A 24,796-nucleotide genomic window follows, 5' to 3' on the forward strand; every position below is an offset into this window, starting at 1 on the left:
CAGAAGATTACTTTTGAAATGAATGATGCAAAAAGAAACACAAATAAGAGAGAATGAACAACAGGTTGAGGAAAACAGAGAATTGCTTTGCTTGAAGGAAAAAATGTAAGAAGCAAGACCATAGGTAAGACAGTCAACTGGGCAGAGAGCCAAAATGTGTGTTTGGAAAACCTAGACCATTTCCAATGTGGTTAGAAAAAATATACAGTTGGAGAGAAAGAAAGACAAGATAAGAAACCAAGACAAACATGTACTTTTTTAAAAGCAGTCAGAAGGCCAGACTGAGTAGCATGAGCCGTCTGAGGGCTTTTCCACTTAGCGCTGTCAGTCAGCCTCTCCAGCAGGTCTCTGCAGGCTAAAAGCTCACTGGGCACACACACCACAGCCCACTAATCAGGTCACCTGTTGCATAACACTGCACTGTGACCAGCCACATGCACACACACCTATACTGACATGCATGTGTGACTAACAAATGACAGGCATTTGGGCACACATGCACTCCCTGTTTCTAACTGCACATACAAATGTGAACATGCACACTCTTGGTAGGATAATAGCCACAGCCATGTCAGTTCTGCTTATAGAGTGATTACCTGCACCTACAGGTGCTCTTTTCAATGTCCATTTACAACATACAACTGAAAAAAATAGTGGAAATGAAAACTTGGATTAAAAGAATCATGCAAAGTAAGAATTAAATTAGAAGGAGATCAGATAAATGAGAACATATAAGAAACCAGAAAATATCAAAGCTGAAGTGGTGGAGGAGAAAATCAGCAAGAGAGAGAGTGAGAGACATGCAGGACAGCAGGGGGGCTAAAGGGAGGTACAGAGAGGGGGAGTCAGGATGACAGAAACAAAGTAAGAGTGAACAATAATGAGGTGGTGGTTATACAGCAAGGGAGGAGATAGAAGGAGGTCAGAGAGGCAGAATTACACCACGCTGGGTTAGTAATCATGCCTGAAACAGTAACCCCAGGCTTCACAGCAGTCTAACGTGCAAAACAACACATTGTGGTCTGCATACATTTTGTGCTGTGCACAGACTCTCACATACAATGGTAGGTGACAAATCTGTCATCAAGTAGAACCTTGCAGTCATGTTGACGACGAAACTATAAATAATGCTTCAGGGCGAATCTACTGGTACTTGATTATGTCACGCTGATGGTCATGGACACAAATGAACACACTGGCTACAAAGAAGAGGTGAGGATTATTCTAAAAGTTAATTGGTCAGAAAAAACAATTAATTATAGTTATCAATCACAGAACAGATGTTTCCAGCTATTTCTTATAGGTATGCACATACAAATAGAGACTGACAATATGATGGCCACAATTTAAGTTCAACAAGTCAAACCAACCCTTATGTAAAATGAAAAGAGTTCCAATCTCAAACAACTGATGAAACATAATTTTTTACAAAATGTTCTATTTGAAACAAAAAAATATATCAATTGTCCCTCTATGTTCTACTGTTTTCCAAACCAAGGAGGATAAAGTTGAAAGTTAAGAGTTAACAAGATATGGATTTTTGAGCTACTGCTAGTCTAGATCCAGCACAATTTATAATCGTGAGACAGGAACAGACCTTCAATAAGGCCTTTAATTGGAAACAAAATGTGAGGGTCATCAGTAACACCTACAGCATGACTTCTTTGTCAGTGTTTCAACAATGCTGGCATGCAAGTGCCAATCAATCTAAGACATTCATCCATCCATTATCTACAGCATTTTTCATGTTTGGGGTCATGTGGGGCTGGAGACAGAGACAAACAAGCAGGCATGCTCACAAACCTACGGCCAATTTAGAGTCACCAATTTACCTAACGGGTAAGTCTTTGGACTGTGGGAAGCTGGAGTACCCAAAGAGCACCTACAGATGCACTTAGAGAACTTGCAAACCCTGCACAGAAAAACCTGTTCAACCAGGATTCTAACCAGGAACCTTCTTGCTATGAGATAACAGCGTCAACCCCAGTACTGCCATAAAGTCCATCAATCAAAGACATGGTGACCAGAATTTAACAACTATTTCATGGCAATTTTCAACAAGAAAGCAAAATTTCAGGCCTTTCAAAACTTCTCCAGGACTTGAAGAAACCCTGCCACTGAAGTTGTCCAGTGGTCACATAGTTAAGATTTTTTTAATATCTGGTATCTTTAAATATCTAGCATCTTTAATTAAGAAATAAACAGGGATGCACTGATTCAGCTTTTATAATGTTTTACTTAGGGCTGCACGGTATATGCAGTAGACAGTATAAATGATATAAATTTGGCCTACGGTAGAGATTTGGACTCTACCGACCAATTGCGATAACGCGTGTTAATGACATCATCATACCTGGGGCTGTAACACAAGCTAAGTGCTGCTTTGTCTGGTCTCAGAGCCCAGCACTGCAGCTCTTCCTCTTACAACGACATAAACAACTGTTTAAAAGTCTATTTTAACCTATGACTTTCTTTTCTAAGTCTACAGTGAGTCACAGATCCAGGCTGCGATGTTAAATGAGGTCAGAAAAGCTGCTGTAAACGAGCCAAAGCTAAGCTAACTCAATGCTAAACACAATACTTCTGTCAAGCTCTTCAAAATAAAAGTCAGCAGCTGTTATTTTCTGAAACACTTTAATTGTGCATGCCTTCACTAGGAAACTTGTTCAAGTCATTAGCTGCTTAACACACCTCATCAGGTTAGAGATGAAATGCGAAACTTGGAGTGCAGTTAGACAGAAGTAAACCTAGAGAGACTTTAAAAAAAAGTAAAACATGTTTTCTGTGTTCCTATACTACAAGATAAATTGAGTATGCCATCAAAGATTTGTTCTAAGGGGAGAAGGGAGTTAATAACACTTGAATTTGGATTAAAAAGCATTATCTCTTTTTAATTTTGTAATACTGTGATATAATACCGTTATCGTCAAAGGCAAGAAAAATACCGTGATATGATTTTTAGGCCATATCGCCCAGGCCTAATTTTAGTTATATTAGTGTACTCACTGACTCACCAAGTACAAAAGTAACCAAGTAAAATAATTTTATAGTTGTTAAAATGAGTTTGAAAGTTCATATTTCAATCATAGTTCCATATTTCCTTCATATTTCCATAATTTTAGGCCTTGAGTTGAATTCAAAGATAAGTTTAGAATAAATTAAATGAGGAGTATGAGTCACCCATTTGAACACATTTTTAAAATGTACAGTGCTTAACAAATTTATTAGACCACCACCCAAAGTAAGGTTTATGCCACATCTGTCCTAAATTAACAGCGTTGGTAATTACCAAAATCACTTTTTATGTTTCTGCAATGGTTAATACACTAATATGTTGAAGCTCTTTAACCGAAATATTTTTAATGCTAAAGTATAATTATTATTGTTATCCATGAATTTTCAAATGTACTGATTTAAAAAAAAAAATGAAAAAATAGTAAAGCACATTATTATTTCTTGATTAATATGTCAAATTATAGTTATTTACTTGCATTCCTGAAGAGAAAAATGAGTTTAGTGGTTGAATGTTATGCTTGATTAATTTCTGACTTCTCAGAGAAGCCCAGTGAGCCGGCTCAAATTTGGGTATAAAACGGTGAATTTAGTTTGAAATTCCTCATTCCTGTTCAAAATGGTATAACGTGGAGAGCTCACTGAAAATGAAAGAGCCCGCATTAAAGCACTTCATGATGCTGGATGGTCTCTGAGACAGGTGGTCTAATAAATTTATTAAGCACTGTATGTTTCTTTTTTCTGTTCCTTTTTTGGTCTTGCCGCTGGAAAGTATGCTATATTGCTGAAAAAAAAAAAACCTGAAACTTACAATAAAACCAATAAAAACCAAAGAAAAGGTAAGCTTTTCGCAAAATAAAAAACTAAACAAACAAACCAGCAGTAAAACTAATATAAACAAAAATACAATTCCAAAGAACGGGGAAAATTTAAAAAATGAAAACTGATGGAAAATCCCAAGCTATTCTAACCTTTTCCATATGCTTGGTATCTGATTCGGCACCAATATCCAGCATTTGTTACTGTTTTGGTATATCCCTATTTAAAAAGCAAAAGACCTTATGCCATTATTCAAGCACTTCACTGGAACAAGGAGCACTTCAATTCAGCTTCAACTCGGAAAATTTGCACTTACTAGTCCAAGAGGGTTGCTGTGATGAAAAAGAAACACTCGACTGGCGTCTGTTTATGTTATGAGTATTATCAAGACTGCTTTCAAAATACTATTGTATATAAATAATCAGCACAACACACCTAGACAGGATTTTGACAATACTGACTTATGCTTTTCAAGAAGGAGGAAAAAAACTCCCCAAACAAATCACAGCATTTTGGAGGCAAGTCCTGGAAAATTACTTGATAAATTAAGTTAGATGAGATTTCCCATTCTGTGCAGAAAAATCTGCAATGTCTTGGATGAATAAGAGCTGTTCTTGAAGTCTGTTAAATGTCCAAGTGACTCGCCATCTAATTCAATGCTCTTAAATGTTTCTTTGAGGGTTAGCATATTCCGATTTTTCTTCTGAATCAACTCACAGCTGCTGTTCTGCCTCAAATACTTTTTCATACGTCCCTGCTGTCTTTCTTATAAAAACACATTTCATCTTTTTTTTTTCCTATTATCATCCTTAGGACTCATTTGTCCCACCATCAGTCTTTTAATAGATAGCCCCACTTAGTTCAGTCACAGGGGCATACATTTACACACCAGCTCAAGGTGAGAGGACATGCACAAATTAAGACACATTTTTTTATTACTGCTTGTAAACGCCAATATCTTCCCTCATTTATCTTTGTCCTTTGACACCAAATAATATGGAAAGTACATTTATTTCACTGAGCTTTGCTAGGTAAGTCTATTCAAGGACAGAAATTGAGAGTTCAGTTTAAGTCTGACTCTGTTTTCATACATTCCTGAATAGTGCATATAATCATGTTTATATTCTCAAGGAAAAATGTTTATCCAATCTGAACAGAATGTGAATTTCAATCTGTCTATTTACCACCGAGTCTAGAAAGGGTTACTCAAAAATCATTTGCTCAACATCACCAGATATGATGGAGGTACAACAGTTTGTATTCAAAACATTATGCTCTTTTGTGTTAAACAGCTAAGGCCTGTGTGGTGATCTTCCTGTGGATTTAGGCAGCAACAGTTAGGAAAACAAAGCATGTAAAAAAGGACGTCATGTTTTAGGAGGATAGTGTGCTATCCATGGGAATACATTAGAAGCTATCTATCTAATTTACATTTTAGGCGGTTGGTCGGAACACTCATACACAACAGTTTCCTGCAGCACAAATGGAAGGTTAAGAGCACACTGGTGAATCATCATAACTGTAAGTAGCCTAATAACACACAATAGAAAGGGTGTTGATGATTTTTACATACGATGAATACACAACATACAGACCATGATCATGTTACACTTGAAGCACTTCACCTTGAAACTCACTTTTTAAAAATGAACTCTTCGTCACTGCCTGATAACATTACTTCTACAATACAAAAAGCAGTAAGGCATCTCTGCTCAATTAAACATTTCTTAATAGTCATGATTCTTAATTGAGAGGTCAGACCCAAAATGAGACATTATCTTTTTTTAGAGGGTCAATGCCTGACAAAGCAGCACTTTGTTTTAATGAGCTCTGCTCAAGGTGGAAAAATGAATTCCAGCAGTCAAAATCTCACTAAGGTAGATTGTAACTGAATCTTAAAGTGTGTGCTTCTGCTCAAAAATTTGAAAATGTACTTCATAAGTAATGCTATTAAATACTTATTTTGACAGACTGTGCACATGGACAATTAAGAACAGAGGAAGAACTGCAATAACATCCAGTACAGGGGCCCAACTGGACTGAAACCAGGAAAGTTGTATTTGTTTGACTAGGGTCTTTAAAACCCTGAGCTGTCATAAAACTGAGTTTCAGATATTGTTCCCTTATCTCAAAACAGAGGTACATACTTTGTTTTTAACATCAGTGCTTCTAGTTATACTGTGACAGTTATGAAATAATATATATAGTTTACTCTGTGCTGCAGTGGTTCAGACTCAAGGCTTGGCATACATCACCTCTTGGAGAACTGGAAGTACCAAAGAGCAAACGTCCCTGGTTTTTCATCCAAACTTAAAAGAATTGCAGTATTTTCTTCATAAGACCTAATTCAACTGGAGCACGCGCTTTTAAAATAGTGGCTCCTAAGAACTATTTATACCAGCAGGCTACAGCAGTGGTAGGGCAGGAGCACATGATGTCAGTCACAATAAAGGCCTATGTTGTTCCCACCAGGAATGAATACCCCTGAGGGAAGTGTAAATGAGCCTGGCTGGATAACCTACTGTCAAGGATGTCATGTGTGTGACCCAGAGCATCAAGGGAAAAGCTTTTTCCCTGGAGGGCAGCATGATTAGTTCTCTGTCTTTTATTGCCACCTTGAAGGAGTAGAAATGCTAAAAATCAGAATTCTAATCAGAATTCACTGGGAAAAACTGCTTAATGTCATCACTGGACTGGAATTTGAATGGGGTGTGATATATCAAGTCATAACACATCTGTTTGACTTTGAAAGCACTCGCATACGTACACATGAACTCACAGACACAGCATGTGTATGCACATGCACACTGCTCCAACAGCTGAGGTCACAGCTGTTTGACAGCAGCCAAACCCCACTTGTGTGAGGAAACAGAAACTGCAATAGCCCTTTTGCCCTGAACCAGTATGTACCAATCTATGAGGCTGGCCAGTATTGCTTTCAGCAGAGACATACAGTTGCATAATATGATATATGGGCATGATAGACATGGTTTACTTACAAATTAAACAGAATAAAACCACAATAAAGCCTGAAACAAAAAACTGAGATGAAAAATTTGTCTCATGAATGCAGAAGGTGTTAAAAATTTTACCCAGCAACTAGCTGTAAAAACTAGATTCAACACCCTACCATTGTAAATCTGCCAGTGAGACTCTCAGGAAAAAACTCTTCAGATAGAACAACATTCAGAAAGTGCAGGGCATAACAAGCGTAAGATATTCTGTATTTGTTTTAAAATTTCACTTGCACAGTGAATTTTTAAGGAGAGCCTAAAATAGATACACAAATCAACACAGCAGATAAACTCATTGAGAAAACACAGGCCCCCATTCACAAGGTAACGGCCCCTGGTAACACTGCACACTGATGTGATCTAGGCCATGCCGCTCTCAGCAGCACAGGAGAGTGCTGAGCTATGGAGCAGCTTACATCTTCTGCCAGTCTGTCAAAACACAGGGGAGTAATGCAAGAGAGCTATTGCTTCATCTGAAAGTAGCATGCTGTGAAGGATCAAGAAAGTTACGGTTATGCAGTTCATGAACTTTTCCATTTTAATCTATGCTGTTGCTGAGGAGGGGCATATCTATTGAATCATCTTTTAATGCAGTCCATAGTTGACTGTCAGGATTGATTACGTTGGCGTATGATACATTTATTAGAGAACTGAATTAATTCAATAGTATATACATGTTTTGAATGCGTCCTGTTAAAACTGTACAGTACAGAGGAAGTTAGTGAGCCTACATCCTTACAGAATTTTTTTAGGTTGCAAGTCTTTCTTCGATATTGAGAAAAAGTTCAATTATGGCTTCTATATCTTCTAACTATCATTCATTGTAAACTTTGGATGCATTGTGATATTTCTAATGCTTGATAGACTGTAGTCCAGCATTTGTGTAGTCAAATCATAATTTTTGCTTAGTGGTTTGTATTGAAAAGGTTGACATTTTCACAGTTGCAAGGGGAATTGACCATGAAGCTACTTTAATAAAGAAAAGCTTCAAAAAAAAAAAAAAAGAAAAAAACGTGACACTTGATAGCTTATATCTTACATTATAAATAAATATTATTTGAGACCTAGACAGTCAGGTAGTACAGGTACTGTGATGAAGAAGACCTTGGTTAAATGAGTGGAAAATAACAGCTTCCTAGCTGCCTTGAAATTATGAAGTCCTCCAAGTGAAAGGTGTGAGCATGATTAAGACTGGTGATGGAGCCTAAAGCATTACCTTTTCCTTTCTCTTTCACTCTTTAATCTCCTCAAGCAAACACGCATGTTCAGTTTCAACTTGTCCATCTCCTCCACATAAAAATGTTCAATGAAACAGCTGAGAATGATCCAAACAATACAAATTAACTTACGCTCAAAGTCAGAATCGTCATCTTCATCATCATCTCCATTGGACTCTGTTTGCATTGGCTCCCCATCAAACATCACTCCTTTTCCTGTCTTGCCACCAGCACCACTTCCATCCTGACTTCTGGTGTCCCGCAAACGGGTGAAGTACTGTACTGCAAAATCCACCAGGTCTGACGGCCTTTGTCGCAGCACCTCAACGGTGTAACCCTGCAGCAGTTCTGTCAACCCCACTGGTATCTCAATACTCATGGTTGTGCGTGGCTCAGTGGCGGCGTTAGCAATCTATCTACAGAAGGAGAGAAAATGAGTCAGAATCTGTTTTGGTAAAGATTCACAGTTGTGTTTGAGTACTGGGTGAAACACGGTTGAGGTTTTATAACTGTTGATTTTAACAGCTTCCTTTAACTTTTCCCATGCCAGCATACTCCAGCTTGTAAATACCAAGTGACTGTGTATGACTCCAAAATGTGCAGTTAGAGCCTGGATACTGTACTTTACCTGGAACTGTTACTCCACTACCATTTATAAGCAAGGTGGTGTAATGCCGTACATGAAGTGTTGCTGTGACATTGTCAGTGAGCGGCCACTCTATCTAGGGTTGAGCCAGAGAACACACAGTCCCTGCAGCTGCACCAAACAGATATGAGCGCCATTTGCTATAAGGAAACATTAATCAGCGATACTGGTTGAGTTTCAGTAACATTACTGTTTGGCTTCGTCAGAACCTGAACTGTCAACTTGGGCTGGTGGCCGGCTGACACAAGCTAGCGATGGAGCTAATGAGCTAATAATCTTGACAACAGGTTTACTGCACTGCTTGTTCAACAGATAGTCAAGTTGGCCACTTCAGTAAACTCACCCGTGAAAGTAAGGTGACAGTGAATGTCTGCAGCACTCATATTTGAGCTGTGAAGCAAGTGCAGCCTCACTTTCAGCACATAAAGCATTAGCTAACTTGCTAGCTAGTATACCACCTTCAAGGAAGCCTTTACTGTTAGCTTACGCTATAGTATGGCGCACTGGCGATAGGAGCTAAGCCATAGATAATAAGTGGCTAGTTGGATAAACGTTGCTATGCAAGCACAGCAAGTTGCATAGGACCGGTAAGCTGTTTGGAAAGCTAACATTACAGCTGTGTGTCACTTACGTGAGATTCTGCCTCCCCGGCTAAACTAGCCAGTCCCCTCCTTCTCGGTGTCTTCCTTGTTCTGTCTTATTTCGCCTCTTCTTTTTAGCCAGTCTCTTTGCCAGTGTAGCGCCCGTTTCCCTCCAGAGAAAGCACCTGCCTAACGGTTGAGCCAACAATTTAACGTTGGCGTTATCCAGCAAACGTAAAGAGGGCTGCTTGAGCTTTTCAGCCAGCTGTAAAGCGATGCTGGCTAAGTTGAGAGGGAAAGCACTCGACTTCACCGCTGCAGCTTCTTACGACGTCCACGTACTTGGGGAGGGTGGGACTTGTTGTGGCAGTGGTGAGAGGTGGCTAGCTGGCAGGCTAACTGGCTGACTTGCTAACTACTTGTTAGCAGCTGCCGGTTTTCTATTGACAACTGCCTCGCGACTCCACTCTCCTCAGGCACGAGCCCAGAAACTGCAGCCAACTGACAAAATTTAAACTCGGCGTTAACTGTTGTGCCACACCACCGTCAAGTATTACCAGAAGAGTTGACGAAAACTCAATTACACGTTGGTCTGTAGGACGGCGAATTACGAAGGGAGAAGCCTGCAATTAATTGCGCACGCACGTTTCTTCCTTCCCAGTGAGGAACTCCAAAGTTCGACATGCACGAATGAGCCCCTGGCTTCTGCAAGAGTGAGGAGGCGGGGAAAGGGCGTTTGACATTGATAGACAGAAATCATAACCAATCAGCTTAAAAGACTCTAATAATTCAACCAATAACATTGAGTTATTTATAAGAGGCGTAAACAATGGCAAATCGATATTTGTACTCCAGCAATGGACCACACCTTCAGAAGTGGCCTTTGATAACTAAATAATCATAATGAAAATACCACAACAGTTCAATTCATGGAAACATACATGACTTGTAATGGTCAGTAGATGTGTCCATGCATTTTAAGTATATTTTATTAAGTATATAAAGAGTTCCTGAACAGTATACTAGTGCTGAGACCCATTTGAAAGGAAAACGTGTAACTTTTGCAGTTTCATCTCAGGACTCCAACGCAATAAATCGTTTTACTGCTGTTAAGTGATGTTTAAATAACAAAGCAGCTGGTTCATTCCTCTGCAAAAATGAGCCAGTCGAAGGGGTGCCGGGCCCCTCCTGTTGCAGAGGTTTCCTCTTTCTGAGAGGTTTATTAGCAGCACCACAGTCCATGTAGCATCTCCTCTCCTCCATTCCCATTCCTCAGCTGTCACGGAGGTAAAGCCGTTGCCATGGCCACAGCGAGCCTGGATTTAATTCCTCATACTGGTTTCTGATTGGCTTAGGTCTCGAACAAATACAGAAGGAAAAGACAGACCTTCAGGCTCCCCCTGCTGGGAACCCAAACTTCAGAAACTAGTCATACTGAAAAAGTTCAAATTTTTACAGTGTGGCTTAAACCATCCCCAAACGTTGCTATGCTAATTCTTTATTAAAGAAAAACACCATAAAATAAAACACCCAATCATTGTGACATTTGAAGTCTTACATGGTGTGGTGAATGATGATGGTTTATTACACTGCTGATACCAATTAGCTTGGGAACTGCTCTCCCATGTCATGATTAATCACCACACTGTTGTATTTTACTGTGTGTGACATTAAGACTCATATCCGTGTAACACCCATGGGAGTATGATTTTTCTGTGGAAGGATTTCTCATTGGACTTTACGGAATATATGTAGTCAGTACTGAAAGTGACAGATGAATATTCACATTTATAGCTGGGTCTCTTTCCTAGAAGGGCCATCCATTGGGAGTTGGTGCTAATGTGGTTTGAGCAAACTCCAAAAATGTCTCAAGGAGACCCGCTAGCCTACATTTTCAGAGAGTGGGAGGGCGAAGGAGATAGATAAAGGAGAAGAGGACAAAGTGTGCAAAAGAATGATAAAATAATGTGCACTCGATGGCATTAGTTCCCAACCGGGGGTCAGGGCCAACGAAGACCTCAAGGAGGGGGCACAAAGCTGTCTTCAAACTTTTATTTGCTTACTATCACAATAAGACATTTTCTGAATAGGTTAAAAAAGGCCCTCTGTTTCCTATTAGGATATTTATGAAACAATAAAAATTGTTTGTTTTACACCCTTCTTTGCGTTCCCTTACTTTTCTTAGATTAGAGTGTTTCTCCAAGGAGAAAAGGTTGGAACCATTGCTCTGTTACCTAAATGGTGACATAGATGAAAGAGATGGGCTTCAGCATGGAATCATTGCTCATGCACCAGCTCAAGCATGGATGCCTAAAGCGCATATGACATATAATCGATATGACAGCTCCATTTTAAACAACTGTGAAGTGTTAGAGAGCCATGTCTAACCAAAATGACTAAGAATAATCCACAAAGTCAGAGAAGTCACTGTCATGTTGTTTGTATTTTTCTCTATTGCTATCTCTGAAAGACCAGAGGTCTTGTGAATTGTGTGTCATTTATGACATGATGGCATATGTGCTCATGCCTGGTTGGGCTTGGAGCAATGTGAGTTGGGGGGGTGGGCAAGCTTGCTTCAGCATAGTACAGGGAAACTACAGGAAACAACCTATTATATAAGTAAAACAGAAGTGTAAAATAACTAATAATTACATTTACTCAAGTTACTTTAATTGAGTAGTCACAATATTTTTCCCCCAATATTGTGATTGCAATGTAATATGCTATATTTTAAGTCTCTCATCTTATGTATATTTCAACAAACACAGTAGTAAAGCATTCTATATTCTAACCAATACAATATTAAACAGATTAAACATAAACTCTTCTTTCCTTTAGGCAAGACCTACATGTTAGGTTGAAATTAGATGATGCATGATTTTATATGAATGACATTTTTTATCCATCTACTTCAATCACAGTTTCTGAATTGTCGGATCAATTGACTTACAGCCTTGTAAGCAATCATCATGAAAATATAACAAATCTGTGACAAAAAAGTGTGGTGTAAACATCAATATGAATCACTAATAAGCTGAATGATTTTGAAAAATAATTGGTAATATTTAGACTCATACTGCAAGTTCAGTATAAATTGTATTTAAAGGAAATTATCATTTTTATGTCATTCACATTTTCATAAGATTTAATAAGAAAAACATACAAAATTAAGGAAAGAGTGTTTTCTTTGTACACTATTCTTTAAAATGCATGATGTGTAGAGCATAATATCTCTGCTGCAAAACAACATAACTAGTATTTTCACACAAATTTCAGTTTAGAGAAATATTGCGCTTTATGTGATTTGAAAATTGCAGTAAGGCATGCAGCAATTTAACCTAATTTTTGTTTAACTGCCCAGCTTTAGTAACTACTCAATTCTCAGTACTTAAAGTAAACTTTAAATGAAATACTTTTTACTTTTACTCGAGTGCTATTGACCAGTACTTTTATGTTTACTCAAGTACATTTTCATCAATGTAACTGCATTTTTTTCCTGAGCACAAAAGTTCTGTAATCTTTCCACACAAAGTATCAATCTGGTGAAAACACAGAGTCAGTTTCCTTGCAAGTTGGTATCAGTTGTTGACATGAAGGTGGACAAGGATAAGAAAGAGAAGAGAGACTTTTAAAGACAAAACAAAAAGATGACCAATATTTGTCTGTATGCTTGTAGTGTTTTGGGTCACATAGCTTTTCTTGCTTTATTTTGGCCTTAGACTTATCATTTCTAAATTCCCTCCAATATAAAACAGCTATACTCCACAACAACTCCAAAGGAAGTTATAATGTTATAACTTGTAGCTTAACTTTGCACTGTCAGTGCTGAGATATGTGACCAGAGAAAGATCTGCTGCTAGATGATTAATATAAAACATGTGCGCTATAAAATCAGCGCTATATAACTCCTGGCTTGGCTCAAATTGTAACAGAAATGTGCTGCTTTTTTATTTGTTGTGCCGGTCCATAAACACAGCTCTTAAATTGAAGCATACTACACAGTCTAAATCATAAATAATATAATACTGCCACCTAGTGGCTGATGTTTGCCCTTTCATCTCACCTGCCTAGTCAACCACCCAACAGCTAAACCTATCTGGTTCCCAAATAAAATCAGATTCTGGATTTGTATGAACTTTAATTTTTCCCACAATTAAAGCAAAATCAATGAGGAGCTGTTTGTGCCCATCTGTAGTCCCATAACATTTTTCCTCCATTATCACAAACTAATCATATTGACGCTGTTTACTCGGATTTTCAAGACCAACCAAATATGTTAATTAAGGGGCCTATCTATTTATGTCTATAATCATTGAAACAGTCCGTCTGTACAGTTCAACAGTCATATAGTTTATTCTGTAAGAGAGTATGGACATTATGAACATTCTTGTAACAAGCTGTGTTACTGTCAGTGATTCAGAAGTGAATCCATTATAATATTTTTATACATCTTATATACAATATTTCATCACACTTAAATTAAACCGTCTGGTACAGTGGTTCTCAACTGGCGGGTCCAGTCCCAAAAGTGGATCTAAAGGCTGTTTCAGTGGGTCACAAAGGTGTGCTTTAAAATTGTGAGGCTGTGGCAAAAACTACTCCACGTACAAAAGGCCCAAGTGGACATACATTAGTACCTTTTATTTTACTCTGTTTTTACACGATACACTACATTTTAGTTGATATCTGAACCTGTTTTATTCAAAATCTGTAGAAAACAACCTCATCTTATCATGGAAAACAGGATCAAATACAATGTATACATGCATGTCAGTCAAGAGTTTCTGATTACAAACTTGTTTTGTCTCTTTGTTCCATTACATTTTTTCCAGACAAAGTAAAAAATTCAATATTCCTTATTGAATAAATTGTTTGTGAAAATTTTCAGAAATTTGGGCCATGATTGCTCATTCAGGAGGTGGTGGGTCCATTTGAAAACCACTGTTCCAGTGCCGCTGCTAAACACAGGTAATGGCTACAATACATCACAGAAAAAGTGTGTGGGTTGTGACTTGATAACTGAGCATCAGCACTTGGCATTTCAAGTCAAGTGTTGAGAAAGTGTCAAAAGAAACAGCACATATCTTTACAAGGAAGACTTAAGAGTGTGGCGGACTTACAGAACTTTATGAAGACAATATGGAGGTCAAAAGAGACTTCATTTTCACTGTTAAATCACGATCATGCTATTTGACTTATTGGTATGGTGTTTCCTCACAATTTAGTGAAAAAAATGCAACTTTTATTCTCCATCACACTCTTACATTCTTGCATGTACATTCTTAGTGTCTGAATATTGAACTGATATGAATTCATGAAACCCAACTCAACAAAGGTTTAGAGCAATTACATGATACCATCAATGAGCAACATTTAGTTTAACCTTTTGTTCAATCAAAGATAAAGAAACCAAGTGTGCATATTTCAGTGTTAATAGAGTTATTGTCTTAGTGACTTTTACTTCATAGTATGAACTGTGGAAAAAAAAAAGAAAAAAGAAGTTACAGCCATTTGGATCTATAAGCTGACTGATTTAATCTATTTCTGTAACTTTATTCAAAGCCTGTGTGGTGTTTTTATAAAAGCTTACAAGTATCCCAACATTTGCAATTTTTCATTTAATCATCCCATACAACACATTTGATAGTCTCAGAAAAAAAAAAAATCTGGTTCCTATTACATACAGCATGTTCTGTGTTCTAGTCAGACCAGATGAGATCTAAACAGTCATTAAGCTAACAAGGCTTGACTCTGTGTGCATTTATATGTTGTGTAAAACACGACAGCTGTTTACAGGAATGGTGATGTTATAGGGTTGTATTTCCTTAATTTAGAGAGAGTTTTTCACCCAAGACTGGACAGAAATACAAACAGAGAGACAGAAACAGACAAGAGGGAGACAAGCAGACGCATTTACTGAACCAGAAAAAAATGTGACGACAGACTGAAAGAAAACAGACAAACAGATCTGCTTAATGCAGTTCTGCACAGTTTGTCTATATTAAAACACACTTGTTACCACCGACATGTTGAGGAACACATTCATCAGAGTTATAAGGCACAAACAGCACTAGACCATAATCTAAAAATAAACACGCAATACATATTTCAATAAAATCTGCTTTATCAAAGCTTGTATTGTCTCAGAAATTTGCTTATCTGAGGAAAGCTGCTATCTTCAATGTGTTTAAGAAGTATTGAAGGTTTTATGAATGGGGATGGCCATGTGAAGGCTCTCATTGTACACTTTGTAGATTTATGTCTGGCTTTTTATACCTTTACTGGAGAAACAGGCCTGATATCGAGGGAGACTGAGAAATGACATGAAGGAAAGGAGCTGTATATTGGATTTAAACCCAGGCTGCGTATGTCAAGGACCATTGGGGCTTTTCCATTATATTAAGCTTGGTTTGACTCAGCACAGTTTGGAACCATTTGGTTTGGATCAGCATGGCCAAAAGTCATCGTGGAAAAGCCTCATAAAGCCTCTGGACATAGGCAAGCAAATTAGCCACTGGGTGATCAGCATCCCTTAAGAAACATGTTTTCCCCAAACCCATAGCAGTAACATTGTGGTTGTTAAAATCATATTACTAAACAAAACATATAATTTCATGCTTTTAACATTCATCATTGTGTGACAAAATCCAACAACACCTTTAAACACAATGTGGACTTTAACAGTAGTATGCCTTATGCAGAACCAGATCAGAAACAGTGTCATACATTGTGGAGTCTGCTGACTGTAAAACATGCCACCTTCTCAAAAAGCATCATGGAGCTTTATGTTGCTGAACATTGAAATGATATAATATGACATATCTATGGTATAAAAGTGCCTTCTCACAATGTGTAATCAATATAGTAGCCTATACATAAAATTATTTCCTATAAATCTCTAAACATGATAAATAAAGCATCTTTAAAATACATTGCAGTAGTGATTTTCATATTTCCATCAAGATTTGTTAGCAATGTTGTGCTATAGTACAGTGTATTACAATTATCTTTAACCACCAATCACTATGGCAAATACAAATTTAGCTAATCAATCATCCTTGTTGATAAGAACAGCAAGATTTGAATAACTTTGCTCCTAAATGCATTGCAAACCATTTGAAAATAACACCTGGAGTTGTGTAACTACTTGAATCCTCTATATTTTATAGACATGAAGAGGAACGTACAGTTTACTTAGCTGCATTTTGGAGACCTTTTTCAAATCCTGCTGTGCACGGACACTTGAGTTTACTCAGGCAAACTGTGTGCTGAGTCTCCCCAGTGCAGTAATCTCACATAATTACATAAAGACTTGCCTGGGATGCTTAGTCCTTTATCATATATAACAGCTCTTTTCTTGGAAACAGTCATAAAGTCGAGTTAGAAAAAAACAACAACTGAACATCACCGACAAACCTGCAGGCCGGAGAAATCTTTCCTTATTAAAAAGCTGCAGCCCAAGAAGATAAAGCTCTTTCCTGCCTTCAGTATTTTTTGTCCAATATATAATATTAGCTTAACATTGACCTGCTGTCCTTGGTAAGACAAAAAGATATTAACAGTCGAGTATATTATTACATATTAACAGAGCAATTCATCTGGACATGGCTCTCTCTCATTATGGCAACCCTGCATTTATTTCATGCTTGTATAAATAAACATGCCAGTAGAAATCACCAGTAGAAAATGGTAATGGCATGGACAAGGGAGGTTTACTTTACAAGGCTTTACAAGATATGAGCTCCATGGGTTGCACACCTTTAAGAAAGGTGAGTAGGAATGAAGCAAGGAATGAATTTAACTGCTGTTTTGAACTAAGACGAGGGATAGATGGGGTCATAAATACAGATTACCAAGCTAAAAAAGACAGTTTTGGCCTCCAAGAAACTATTCCTTGCTATGCTTGGATTAATATAGTGTGTTTTTAGTAATCAAAGCAGCCTAATTTGAATGCAGTGAGTGTGTGCAGCTCTTGTTATTCACTGTGAACTGATGAGGCTAATTGTTTGCTCTCTTATCGCCACGCTCACACAAAAGGCAGCGGCAAAATGGACGACCAGCTCTGAAAGTGCAGCAACGTGTGCTGCACATGCTGAACCATTAAATAAATACACATTTTCACTGACTGACATTACTGGAGGGAAAAAAATAAAGAAATTGGCTGCCATGGTTACTGACAGCTTCTCTCCTGTCTATTTTGCTCTCTTCTCCCCATCTGTGTCTCACCCTGAGAGTTAATGACTGCAGTGATATGCACTCCTGTGGTCTGACAGGTATAGCTTCTGAGAGTCACTGCTACATAGAATCCTGTGTGGCTGATTTCATTGTGCAGCAGGGGTGCTGTAACAGATTTAACAAGCGGGAATGTTAAGCCTTTGTGTGTGCCACAGCCCAAACAGGAGGTGATTGTATCTGAAGTGCTTAGGGTATAAATCTCTGCAGCTCTGGTGGAAGTTAAGGGTTTGACTCCCACAGAAGCTGACAAACGCCTCATTTCTTGATCAAGATCCGTGTCCACTGCAACGTGACCTGATATATGGCCTACAAAATTTCTCCTGATGTCTGAGAAAACAGAGAAAAGGATGCACCTTATCTTAATATCCTTAAAAACTTTACCCTCAAAAACTTTTATTCATCCATTTGTATTTTCCTGCTCTTTCATCCAGGGTCTGGATTCAATCCCACCTGTCGTTACACAGCACCCTGAACTGGTCGTCAGTCAATCACCGGGCTGACATGAAGAGACAAACAAGCAGCACTCACTCCTACTCACAATTTTGAGTCACCAATTAACGTAACAAACATGGCTGTGGGAGGAAGCTGGAGTACCCAGAGAGAACCCACGCATGCATCGAGAAAGCATGCAAGCTCCACACAGAAAGGCCCTGTCTCTGAAGGGGATTCAAACCCAGAACCCTTTCTCTGTGAAGTGTAAGCACTACAAACTGCATCACTGTGCAGCCCTGATATACAACCCCAATTCCAAAAAAGCTTGGGCGCTGTGTAAAATGTTAATAGAAATGGAATGCAATCACTAGCAAATCTCATAAACCCATATTATGTTCACGACAGAACATAAACAACATATCAGATGTTTAAACGTAGACATTTTACTATTGCATGAAAAACATCAGCTCATTTAGAATTTTGTGGCAGCAATACATCTAAAAAAGTAAGTGGTACTAATGTAAAAACAGCTGGGGGTGCATTTTGCAGCTAATATGGTTGATCTGCAACAGGTCAGTAACATGCCTAGATACAAAAGGAGCATTTTTTTAGTTTCTCACAAAATGGACAGAGGTTCACCAATCTGTGAAAAAACTGTGTCTAAAAATTAAGAAACATTTCAGAAAAAAAAAGTTCTTCAGAGTATAATTGCGAAGGCATTGAATATCCCACCATCTACACCACATCATATCATCAGAAATCTCTGTTTGCTAGGGACAAGGCCAAAGGTCGACACTGGATACATGTGATCTTTGGGCCCTCAGGCACCACTGCATTCGAAACAGGCATGATTTTGTACCGGAAATTACTGCATGGGCTCAGGAACACATCCAGGAATCAGCACAGTTGGACATGTCATCCACAAATGCAAAGAAGAAGCCATATGTGTACACGATCTAGAAAAGCTGTAATTTTCTCTGGGCCAAAGCTCATTTAAAATGTTCTAAGGCAAAATGGAAAACTGTTCTGTGGTCTGATGAATAAAATATGAAATTCTCCTCAGAAACGATGGACGCAGTGTCCTGTGGAGTATAGAGAAGAGGGACCATCCAACTTGTTATCAGTGCACAGTTCAAAATCCTGCATCTCTGATGGTATGGGGGTGCATTAGTGCCTATGGCTGGGGCAGCCTACGCATCTGGAAAGGCACTATCAATGTTGAAAAGTATGTGAAGGTTTCAGAGCAACATATGCTCTGATCGAGACACCTCTTTCAAGGAAGGCCTGCTGAACTGGCCTGCCTGCAGTCCAGACCTTTCACAAATAGAAAAGATCTGGAGCATCATAAAATGCAGTCAGGTAAGTGCAGTCAGAACAGTCTGGTAAGGAAGACCCAGCACTATTGAGCAGCTAGGATCCTACATCAGACAAGAATGGGAAAACATTCCTCTCCCAAAACTCCAGCAAATGGTCTCCTCCCTTCCCAGACATTTACAGACTGTTGTTAAAGGAGGAGGGGATGTTACACAGTAGTGAACATGGCCATGTCCCTACTTTTTTGGGAAGTGTTCCTGCCATCAAATTCAAAATGAGCTAATGTTTCAACATTTGTATATTCTTAATGTGTTACTGTGAATCAATCATGGGATTATGAGATTTATAAATCATTGCATTCTGTTTTCATTTATATTTACCACAGTGCCCCAACTTTTTTTGGAAGTTGGGGTTGTATTTCTTTTCTATGATGTGCTTGAATTGGAAACATGTCCTTATTGGACTTAATATAGAAGAGCTCTGAGCTTACTTTTCTTTTAAACTGCCTCTTTCTCCTTTTTCAATTCAAGGATTTCACTCAATGCCAAAGATAAGACCATAAACAGACATCTGTGACAATAATCTTATAGTTCCTGAACACATAAGTGCTAAATCTGTGTCCGCAGTGTGTGCAGATTTAGATCAAACACAAAAAACAAACCCTCTGCTTTCCTGAATCCATTTAATGGTTGAAATCAGGTATCAGGCTCTGTGGCAGATTCATGGATTAAATAAGTGGCAGTTATCTGGCCAAAGAAACAAAAGACATCTTTAAAAATATAATGTAACTTGATTTTGTCTTGCAAACTGACCTCTTATATAGAGTATACAGCTGGCCCTACATAATGTTTGACTGTGCAGCAGAACAAGGGGTTCTGTGATTGGCAGGAACAAAGAGTGACGGTCACCACAGCAACTTAAAAAAAAAAAAAACGTGGGTGAAATGGGGTGACACAGGGTGAGATAGGGAGAGACGACAAGAGTGAGGAGATAAAAATTCAGATCAGGCAGCAAGCCAGAAATCCATCTCATTCTGTCAATCTTGCTGTGATCACCCTGGCGACTACACATGTAAAATGGAAAAATTCTACCTAGCTGCCGGCCTGCTGCCGTGGTTACACGTGAGTAGCGGTCACCGTGGATACGGCTCCATGTCTTCCCTCGTCTCTCTGCATGGGTCCCTTTGAACTTGCAGATGATAAAGAAAAGAAAAACTTAAAAAGCAGGACGACACAGTCAAGTCTCCATCCAAGACCTACATTCAGACTGGATGTTTTCTCTTGACATGTGAGCTGTCTGAAGTCAACAAACAATGATGCTTATTGTTAGTCTGAACCCCCACAGACATCAGCGTGTTTGATCCCTTTCTGTATTTTTTATATGGGGGTGGATGAGCAATTACGATGCTGCAGATCTCGACTTGTGCTAATTAAACTTTCAACCAATGTTTGATGTATGCATGTTTGATAGAAAGGTGAGAAAAGCTAAACATGGTCTTAATTATAGTGTCACTGACAATTTACAGCATTTAGCTCAGTGTGCATCCTTCTAGTGTATAATTAACAGCTATCAAAAATATACGCCACAGTGACATTATTGCTACAGTTTCTTTGAAAGTCTATTTGATAATCGCTCCTGACAGTTTGTGTAGAGAAAAAAGAGTTTAGTTAGTTTGAGACTGAAGAGGCTTGACACCAAAAAAACACTAAAAAGTGAGTTGCGGGTGGACACCAGGGTCAGTGTACTTTCAGGCAGTTAAATTTCCTTGTTGAAATGGCCATTAATTCACCCCTACGTTTGCAATTCACATGTTTTTATAATACATTGTATGGAGCAAATAGGCCTATCATTTTACGGCTAAACATAGTGGATGGCAATGTTGACTTTTATTTTGACGTGGTAGCTTTTATTTTGAGATGCTTACCATTCCCGTTGGGTCACATGTTTTCCTGAAAAACAAAAAACAAAAAACAAAAAACAAAACAAAACAAAACAAAACAAAACAAAACAAAACAAAACAAAACAAAACAAAACAAAACAAAACAAAACAGGAAAATTGCATGTTTCTGCTGTTTCTTTCTTTCTTTGTTTTTTTTTTTTCCAATAATGAGAAACTGGGAAAATGGCACAGTTTCTTAATTTTTTTCCCCAAAACAAACTGATAACATGAGATTATCCTGATTTTTGAGGAAATGTAACTGCCTTAAAGTACACCAGAAACTCTGGTGCACACAAGAATGTTTTTTTCTGTCCATGTCCCTTCAGGGACGCCGTAGCTTTGAGGTCTTATGCTTAACTATTCCTTTTGGCAGAGCTGGGCACACGTTGGTTCATCTGTTAATCACTTGCCATTGCCTTAAGTTTTTAAAATCATTTTGTTAACGTGGGTGTTAATTTGAAAATAATCATTAAAACCTTTTGCTTCAGTGAAACTCAGTTTCCACTAATGCCATTTTCAAAGCAAGAGCACAAGGTCTCCTGTACATTAGAGAACTTATTTAATAAAGAGCCAAAATTCCAAGAGAGCTTTTATTGTGAAATGCTGCTCCACCGACAGAGTTATGCACTTCTGGAGCTCTGCTGGAATTAATCTGACAGGCTTTAACCATTTCAAATGATTCATCGATTATTCTAGATTTAATGTGTGCTTAAATCCTTTACTGGATTTAGACAGTGCAGACTCTTTCAAATGCAGCAGGGCTGTTTTAGTTGGTTTATTATGGTAAAAGTACAGTAGATGTTTATATGGTAAGGTTAATGACTTAGCGAATCATTGTTATTTGGTGGTTGGTGGACTGGCAGATGTGTAGATTGTGGCTGCTGTCATGGTCCGATCTTGAAATTGTTATAATTACAAGAATTATGATTTTATACTGATGTATGGTATGATACTTAGACACAGCAGTTTTATAAATACTGGTGATAATGAGGAGAAAACACAGTGAAAGCTGAGGGGCAGATGCTGGACTTTAAGAGAGGTTTTAAAGAGGGTCTTAAATTCAAGAGGGTTTTAAATTCAACTAACTTCCTTTGAGAAGAATAATCAGTATCAGTTAATTGTTATCAAAGTTAATGTCTTTTTTACCAGATAAACTATATGCTAACTTCTGCCTGCTTATGTTTTAGCAGCCTTTAAAATGTACAACTTAAGTAAAACTTTACAAAATGCAGAGGTCATGGGTCAAACTGCCCCCAACAATCTGCCCTGCTTAAACAACTCCACCAGTTTCACAGTGGTGAAGTGGTGCATGCAGAAGTGAGTAAACTCTAAATCAACACACTCTTGAGAAGTGGGTTTACCTGATGAAGACTAAAAAATAAGCATATACCTGCGTATACCCTGGACTACACCTCTGCAATTACATATACTGAGACTTAAAATGCTTAATTTGCAGTCTTTTACATGCTAAAGGCATGCATTTATTCCTTAACCTGCACAATTTTAGCACAAAAAATGTTGACCCCCATTATATATGTGACTATAGTCACATATTATGGTGTATAGATGCACTTTTTAATGTTGTGTTGGGAAGCAGGTTGTTAAAAGTTCAGCAAAAAAAAACCAAGGAGTTAGATTCCTGCTGTTGGCACCAGTGCTAGCAATATACTATATGTAGCCTCATTTTTTAGAGGTGAGCTCATACCTCATAGAAGATGTGAACAGAAATGTACTGAAGTACTCCTTTGTTCACAGTTATGGAGCACTGAGTTCCTCCCGATTCTCCCAGGCCCATGTCTGCATGAGTCTAATAAAGTAATGGAGTCAGGGAATGGTGATCAGGGAACCTGAAGAACAAAGGTCAAACACAGTGAAAACCTTTGACATTAGCCTCTCCCTCTAATCCCGGTATCTCAGCAGATAATGAGAGTATAGCTTTATCTGTTAAATCTGCTCCATTTCCATGTATTCCTAAATAAGCTCATTCAAAGAGGAACAGTAATCTACATGAAACATAATTAATATGTTGGCTAAAAGATTACCAGATGTTATGATGTGTGGCTGTCTGAGAGCTGCTTGTGTCAGAAGTGGCATTTTGGCTATTTTTTTTCATCAGTCAAGGACAAGACCTAATTTCTCCTGAGCTGTTATCTGAAGGAATTAAGCATGACTCATGAATAGAAACCTCTTCATAGCAAGCACAAATAAAACTGTACGCAGTGATATTGCCTATACTTATCCAGTGATTCTGTGAAGACAGTAAAGCAGGTTAAACCATGAGATTAAATATTCACCCTGCACTGAAGCTTGACCAGGCCCAGACGTGCCTCCTGCTGCTGATCCTGACCTCACCCCAGACCTTTCCATTAAAGGTGGATAAGGAAGAAGGAAATGCTGCTGCACATATAAATAACATATTCAATTTCTTTCACCATAGCTCTTTTACAGTATTTCTTGTGAGTATCACAAGGAAATAGATATTATATTATTGCACTTTGAACTATAGGATTTTCCAGCTTAAGCTTTACATTAACTGAGCTGCATTTAGTTGAGGCCAAACCACCTGGAATACATAAGGTAAATCCCTGATCATAATAAATGCTGCTGTCTATCAAAAAAGAGAGGTTTTGGACCCCATCATCCATTAAAATCTGTGTAACGTGGGCTGATTTACAGGTACAAAAGAGGGTTGTTTTTCTACAGTATATACTCAGAGGATAAAGTCAGTAACTTAAAAACAGAAGATAAAATAACTCGTCCATAGGCCCAAAGTGTTTCTAAAAACAGAGTGTAGCAGTATTTTTTGCCTGATAGACTACTGGAATGTGCTCAGGCCTCTTGGTCCCGTTGCTCTATGATGCCTGTTGCTGTGTCGGGGCAGGAAGGCGCTCTGTGATCCAGCTGGTCACCTCCGTCAGCACTGACTCCGTCACTTCTGGAAGGTCATGGTGTAGCTGGTGGTAGGCTCCCTCATAGACCTAAACAGGCGAGAGTGTCAGAGATGGGATGTGTGCAACAAAAGGATATTTAAGCTGAGACTTATACACCTCCTTGACTTTACCCAACAGGAAATGATATTTAAACAACAACAACAGAGGCTTCTCTGAGTTTAGCTGTTTTCAAGTAAAATTCCAGTCCAAAAACAATGTATGCTGTTCCCCCAAAACCACACAACTAAGACAGTTTCAAAAAAATAAAACACTATAATAGTAATATTGCCTTATTATCATGCTCTTCTCTAATTTTGATGGAACACTGGATCTATGTGGTTTTGCACTGTAGGAATGAACACATGTAGTTTTTCCTCCACCAGCCATGCTTGCTACTCACTTTTGTCAATAGTCAGAGGGAAAACCTGCACTCATACAGGTCGCCATCGTATTTACAATACTAAATGTCTCCGTTGGTTTTCTCTGGACTGCAATCTTTTGTTTTCTGTTGAAAAACTCCTGTGACCTGGCTACCAAATTGGGTGCTTAATGTCAACACGACCTCATAGTTTACATGGCCTCATACAGTCATTAGCTAGCACCTCTTGCAGATTACACACTATGGTCATGCATGGGATATTATAAGGACCACTTCAG

General features: G+C 38.4%; 2 protein-coding genes across 4 annotated transcripts in view; both read right to left on the reverse strand.

Moving 5' to 3' along the window:
• prkar2aa (protein kinase, cAMP-dependent, regulatory, type II, alpha A) overlaps positions 1-9,993 on the reverse strand; it is an 80,124-nt gene extending 70,131 nt beyond the window's left edge. The window contains exons 1-2 of one of the 2 annotated variants that reach the window (XM_041799428.1): positions 9,340-9,993; positions 8,195-8,474 (exon numbers count right to left, since the gene is read on the reverse strand). In XM_041799428.1, coding sequence (XP_041655362.1) covers positions 8,195-8,441 — 247 coding nt within the window. In that variant the 5' untranslated portion in view covers positions 8,442-8,474; positions 9,340-9,993. Of the gene's footprint in view, positions 1-8,194; positions 8,479-9,339 lie in introns of both variants that reach the window. The other variant, XM_041799427.1, reaches the window with a different exon arrangement.
• A 3,625-nt stretch (positions 9,994-13,618) lies between these two features.
• The window catches only part of mgll (monoglyceride lipase), an 81,123-nt gene continuing 69,945 nt past the window's right edge, over positions 13,619-24,796 (reverse strand). For both annotated transcript variants that reach the window (XM_041799445.1, XM_041799444.1), the window contains one exon: positions 13,619-24,187. In XM_041799445.1, the coding sequence (XP_041655379.1) occupies positions 24,062-24,187 (126 nt within the window). In that variant the 3' untranslated portion in view covers positions 13,619-24,061. The remainder of the gene's footprint in view (positions 24,188-24,796) is intronic.

The sequence above is a fragment of the Cheilinus undulatus genome, linkage group 11, assembly GCF_018320785.1.
Source record: "Cheilinus undulatus linkage group 11, ASM1832078v1, whole genome shotgun sequence".
NCBI classification, from domain to species: domain Eukaryota; kingdom Metazoa; phylum Chordata; class Actinopteri; order Labriformes; family Labridae; genus Cheilinus; species Cheilinus undulatus.